This window comes from Rhinopithecus bieti, unplaced genomic scaffold (genome assembly GCF_001698545.2).
Source record: "Rhinopithecus bieti isolate Rb0 unplaced genomic scaffold, ASM169854v2 scaffold_35859, whole genome shotgun sequence".
In the NCBI taxonomy this organism is placed as follows: domain Eukaryota; kingdom Metazoa; phylum Chordata; class Mammalia; order Primates; family Cercopithecidae; genus Rhinopithecus; species Rhinopithecus bieti.
The window spans coordinates 517,591-523,590 of NW_016814962.1; the positions used below are offsets into that span (position 1 = coordinate 517,591).

Below are 6,000 nucleotides of genomic sequence, written 5' to 3' on the forward strand. Positions count from 1 at the left end.
CTTCAGAAACCCCAGCCCACACACCAGGGCACCGGGCTCCTTCCTGTCGTGGCGCTTTCTAGAACCGTGCCCCGGCCTACAGGTGATGCAGCACCCGTCTGAAGGCGGCCAGGTGCTGAGCCTCTGCAGCAGCATCAAGGAGGCCCCCGTCAAGGCAGCCGAGATCTGGATTGCCTCCCTGTCCAGCCAGCCCATTGACCACGAGGACAGCGCCATGCAGGCCGGCCCCAAGGCCAAGTCCACGGGTGAGTGCGGTACCAGCCTGCTCCTGCCCCTGCCGTGGGGAGGCCATCTCCCAGCCACGGCACATCGGGTGGCAGAAACCATCCAGCTTGGCTTAAGGAGTCGGGGGTCTGGAGCACGTGTCAGTTGCTCTCCTGTCTGGAAGCCACAACAGAGGCATGCGCTGTTATGGGGCCCGGGCTGCCACAGGTCCCTGCTCTGCCCCGCTGGCTGCAGCTTCTTGGTCAAGAGGTCTGAGTCCTGAGTGTCCTCAAAAAGAGCTGTGGAGTCACACTGTGATGCCCTTGCTGGTCTGGGTGCAGGGCCCGGCATAGGCAGGTGCCACGGCTGCCGCCACCCCAGCAGGGTCACCAGCGCCTCTCCTACTCCTCAGGCGGGGGAGACCCAGTTGGCGCAAATCCAGGCTGAAATGCCAGCCAGTAGGAGCGGCCGTGGGGGCTGGAGCAGTTCATGTGGCCCCCTTTGCCCTCCCTGCCCCTCCCCACTTCCTGCCAACCCCAATCTAGACTGTTGCCAGTGGACTCTGGGAGCTCGGGGCCACAGCACCTGTGTCTGGAGCCCCTCTGTCCTGCATGGATCCACCTCCTGGCTGCCCCAACTCTGTGTCCAGGGAAGCCTGGGGGTGGCCACCGCCTGGTTTCCTGGGTGGAATCTCACGGCACCCTCCCTTCTGTCTGTTCATTCCGCAGATAACTACTCTGAGGAGGAGTATGAGAGCTTCTCCTCCGAGCAGGAGGCTAGTGACGACGCTGTGCAGGGGCAGGTGACCTGGGGCCGGGGCTCCGCACCCTCTCCCGGCTCACACCGGGTGTCCTGGGGTCTGTGGGGTCCTCACCAGCCGTTACCAGGGCCTCATGAGGGTGGGTGAGCCACAGGCCTGGCCCCTGGTTGGCCGCCCGTCTCTCGTCCCCCGACCCCACGGGCTCGAGTTTGTGTGCAGGTGGCTCTGAGAGTCTTGGGAAGCAGGTTGGCTCTCAGTGCTGGGCCTCTCCCATCGCCCACGCTGAGGCTGGCAGGGTTCTTCCGGCGCCATGCAGGCTGCCATGGCCTCAGCCACTGCGTGTGTCTCTGCAGGACTTGGACGAGGACGACTTCGACGTGGGGAAGCCGAAGAAGCAGCGGAGATCGATTGTAAGAACGACGTCCATGACCAGGGTCGGTGGAGACTGCTTCTTTGAATGCTGGGGAAGGCGAGGGTGGGGGAGGACACTGGGAGCCCGGGCGTGGTGGGGGACACGGGCGTGGGAAGTGAGATCCATCCCAGGTCACAGCAGCATGTCCCGTGGCAGACCCCCTGGTTGCCAGTCTCTTGGGTGCCACTCTCTCCCCCGCCCCACCACATCTCCTGGCTTCAGCCTTGTGTGGCCACTGGGCCCAGTGGGCCCTGAGCAAGGCTGGGAGGCTGCCTCACTGCCGGGCTCACTCCATGTGCAGAGCCCCAGGGAGGCCATCCTCCCCTTTGTCCTGTCAGGTGCCCACATACACCTGAGTGGGCTGGTTCCCTCGTTTTTGTTTGAGATCTGGCCTACCTGGCCCCACGGTCCCCAGGAACTTGGTGGGGCTGTCGGGCATTTTTTCCATGAGGAAAGCTCAGGCAGCTCTTTCCTCAGAGGCCATGTCCAGCACCGGCACAGAGGGCCCACCACCTGGTGCCTGGACACCCCAAGGACAGGCCTGGTTCCAGGGAGGCCAGCGCAGGTGGTGGGGGAGCCCTGTGCCTGGTGCTGACGAGGGACGTGGGCACAGGCCAGCCCAGACACCGCCACCTCCTCTGGCAGCATTCAAGGGGGTACTGTGGGCAGACAGTGCCAGGGATGGGCGAGCTGCTCTGGAGTGGTGAAGCTATGTCTTGCTGGCCTGGAGATCTACCCCACTGTGCCGAACACTAGCTTGCCCTCCATTCCAGGGCCCCCTTGGGCCCAGCTGCTGTGGAGGGAAGGCGTGGGCTGCCTTTGTAGGGTTGGCCCCCGAGAGGGTGGCTGAGGGTCCCGCTCACCCAGTGGCTGGAGCCAAGGTTCTGCAGTCCAGGGTGGCACGAGGCGCCCATGGGGCTCAGGCTCTTGGAGCACGCACTACCCCACACTCGCCCACCTGCCCACCCCACATGGGTGCCCAGCACCTTCCTTCTGGAGTTGGCCAGGGACTTTCCTGGGAGGGGGTGCTGAAGGAAGGGCCCCGTGAGCCTGGGAAGGGCTGCAGAGGTTTCTGGAACAACCATGGAGTTTGCACATGCCTCCCCGGGTCCCCCTTGGCCAGGAATGGAACTGTCAGACCTCAGGCCTGTTGGGAAGCTTCTGGGAGCTACGTGCGAATCCATCAGCACTGCTGGTGCTGAGGCCTCGCTGCCCTCCCACGGCGGGCCTGGGTGTGGCCTCCCTGCGGCCTGAGGAAGTGGCTCCAGTGGCGGGTCTGCGGCTCTGGCAGCAGGTCTGACTCTACATTGCTTGTCTTGCAGCAACAAAACTTCAAGCAGAAAGTGGTGGCGCTGCTGCGGAGGTTCAAAGTGTCCGATGAGGTGAGTGCACCGCGCCTTCTGCTCACAGCCCCCACGCCTACAGCAGCACCTGGTCAGGAGGAGGCCTCTGCAGTCTGTCTCTGGGCCACATCTGGTTCTGCCGCTCACTGTCTGCACAGCCCTGCCAGTATCACTGTGAGGTGCAGTAACAGTGGCACTGCCTCCCAGGCTCCAGGTTACCCGCTGGGTCTCTGCTGAAGTACAAGTCGTGAATACACTGGAAGTTGGGAAGTCATTTTCAGGGGGTGTAACCATTAGTTTGTGTGTTTGTTTTTTTATAAATAGACTTTAGCTTTTAGAGCAGTTTTAGATTTACAGCAAAATTGAGCAGAAAGTACAGAGTTCCCATGGACTCCTCCCCACCTGACAGCCCCCCACTATTGACATTCCATGGGTTTTTAATGTTCATCTTTTAGGCCGGGCGCGGTGGCTCAAGCCTGTAATCCCAGCACTTTGGGAGGCCGAGGCGGGCGGATCACGAGGTCAGGAGATCGAGACCATCCTGGCTAACATGGTGAAACCCCGTCTCTACTAAAAATACCATTAGCTGGGCGTGGTGGCGGGCGCCTGTAGTCCCAGCTACTCGGGAGGCTGAGGCAGGAGAATGGAGTGAACCTGGGAGGCGGAGCTTGCAGTGAGCCGAGATTGCGCCACTGTACTGTAGCCTGGGCGACACAGTGAGACTCCGTCTCAAACAAAACAAAACGCTCAAATCTCAGCTCACTGCAACCTCTGCCTCCTGGGTTCAACAGGGTTTCACCCTGTTGGCCAGGCTGGTCTTGAACTCCTGGCCTCAAGTGATCTGTTTGCCTCGGCCTCCCAAAGTGCTGGGATTACAGGCGTGAGCCACCGCGTCCAGCCTTTGTTGTTTCTTTAATGTCAGAAGAAAAACGTGCCTGGGTTCAGGACCGCAAGTGAAGAGGTGGCGTTGAAGCATTTCAGCCCTGAAGCAGTGTTGTCACCTGTCGGCCTGAGAGGACGCTGCCTGTAGATGGCGCTGTGTCCTAACATACTCGGGATGCACCTGGATCAGCCTCCGGGGCACACACTCAGGGAGGCTGTCAGGTGCATGTGCAGAAACAGGTGATTTGTGGCCGGGTGGGGCAGGCAGCGTTTCTGGGAACAGCGTAACATCACCAACTGGCTGCAGAGGAAGGGCAGCTCCGCTACTGGGGTGGTCCTCGGGCCCCTGTGTCTTGGTTTGCATCTTGGATTGGAACATTCCCAAGTCCAGCTGAAGATGGGACTTGGCCAAGTCGGCTCCCTGGCCTGGGGCTTCCTTGAACCCTGTCGAGCACCTGTGGGTTCAGGGGTGGATGTTCTTGGTTGACTCTTGACCGTGGGATTCTGCACTCACATGGGCAACTGAACTGAGTCCCAGAATGCATTTCACTTACACAGATTATGGTTCCGAGACTCACAGCCCAAACGGTGAAAAAATGGGCCAACATCACAGACGCTGTTCAGGGAGAGGACATCATTTTCATAGGGATAATTGCGCAGTTTTGCGTGAAATTCACACAGGTCAACACAGTACTTTAATGGAGCGATGGGATCTCTTTCCTTATTTTCCACCCATCCCTTTTCTGCAAAGACCAGACCATCTCCACTGCAGCTCCGAACCTGTGTCTTGGCCACTGGGAGCTTCTCGCCTGGCACTGCCCCCTGCCCAGGACTTCACAGTAACCCTCACTGGTCAGGAGATGCACAATGAGATGAGGTCACCTGCCTGGATTACAGCCGTCTGAGATTGTTCATGCTGCTATAACAAAATACTTTAGACTGGGAAATTTATAAACAACCAAAATGTATTTCTCACAGTTCTGGAGGCTGTGAGTCCCAAGTTCAAAGTGCCAGTAGATTTGGTGTCTGGGGGCCTGCTTCCCATAGAGGGCACCTTTGGTGTCTTGTGTGGTGGAAGGAACTGACAAGCTCCCTCAAGCCTCTCTCACCAGGGCGCTGAGCCCAATCAGCAGGGCAGAGCTCTCGGGCCCTAACCACCTGGTGGAGGCCCTGCCTGCTAATTCTGGCACCTTGGTGGTCAGGTTTCAGCATAGGAGTTTTGGGGGTATAAACGTTCACAGCCCCCAGGCTGACCACAGAGCACCGGCATCCAGGCTGCCCTGTGCCCAGGCGCCACACAGTGGGTCTGGTGAGGAGGAGAGCAGGGCTCTGCTTGGGACCCGTCCTGTGAGGATGAACCAGAGTGACGTCTGTTCCCTACAGTCCTCAGCTTCGGCTCACAGGGAAAGCTTCTGCTGAGGGCTGCCTTCTGTGTTTTTCATTGGGAAAGGTGGCACACCTGGAGAGTCGCTTGATTTTCAACAAGGCTACCAAGTTCATCGGAGAAAGTATCTTTTCACAGAAAAACTGAGGCTTGACAGTGCACACCATGTGCAGAATTCAGCTTGACTGGATCATATTCCTAAATGTAAAAGCCTAAAATTTAAATTACATAGATTCTAAGCCTTAAAAAATATGAACTTGGCCGGGCGCGGTGGCTCAAGCCTGTAATCCCAGCACTTTGGCAGGCCGAGACGGGCGGATCACGAGGTCAGGAGATCGAGACCATCCTGGCTAACACAGTGAAACCCCGTCTCTACTAAAAAAAATACAAAAAACTAGCCGGGCGAGGTGGCGGGCGCCTGTAGTCTCAGCTACTCGGGAGGCTGAGGAGGAGAATGGCATAAACCCAGGAGGCGGAGCTTGCAGTGAGCTGAGATCCGGCCACTGCGCTCCAGCCTAGGCGACAGAGCGAGACTCCATCTCAAAAAAAAAAAAAAAAAAAAAAAACGAACTTAAATCCCTAACTAATGCCCCAAACTATACACCTAAAATAGATAAAATGGAAAATATTATGTTTTATATTTTGTAACACAATAAACAAAAGTAGAAATTTGCTTTCTGAAAGATACTGTTAAAAGAATGAAAAGCTGGCTGGGCGTGGTGGCACACGCCTGTAATCTCAGCACTTTGGGAGGCCGAAGTGGGTGGATCATGAGGTCAGGAGATCGAGACCATCCTGGCTAACGTGGTGAAATCCCGTCTGTACTAAAAATCCAGAAAAATTAGCTGGGCGTGGTGGCAGGCGCTTGTAGTCCCAGCTACTCAGGAGGCTGAGGCAGGAGAATGGCATGAACCCAGGAGGCAGAGCTTGCAGTGAGCTGAGATCCGGCCACTGCACTCCAGCCTGGGCGACAGAGCGAGACTCCGTCTCAAAAAAAAAAAAGAAAAAAAAAAAA

The 6,000-nt window shown here is 57.7% G+C and overlaps 1 protein-coding gene across 1 annotated transcript in view; it reads left to right on the top strand.

Moving 5' to 3' along the window:
- The window catches only part of PACS2 (phosphofurin acidic cluster sorting protein 2), a 77,597-nt gene that overhangs the window by 45,359 nt on the left and 26,238 nt on the right, over positions 1-6,000 (top strand). The window contains 4 exon segments of the mRNA XM_017852832.1: positions 83-245; positions 933-1,006; positions 1,318-1,398; positions 2,699-2,758. Of these exon segments, the coding sequence (XP_017708321.1) occupies positions 83-245; positions 933-1,006; positions 1,318-1,398; positions 2,699-2,758 (378 nt within the window).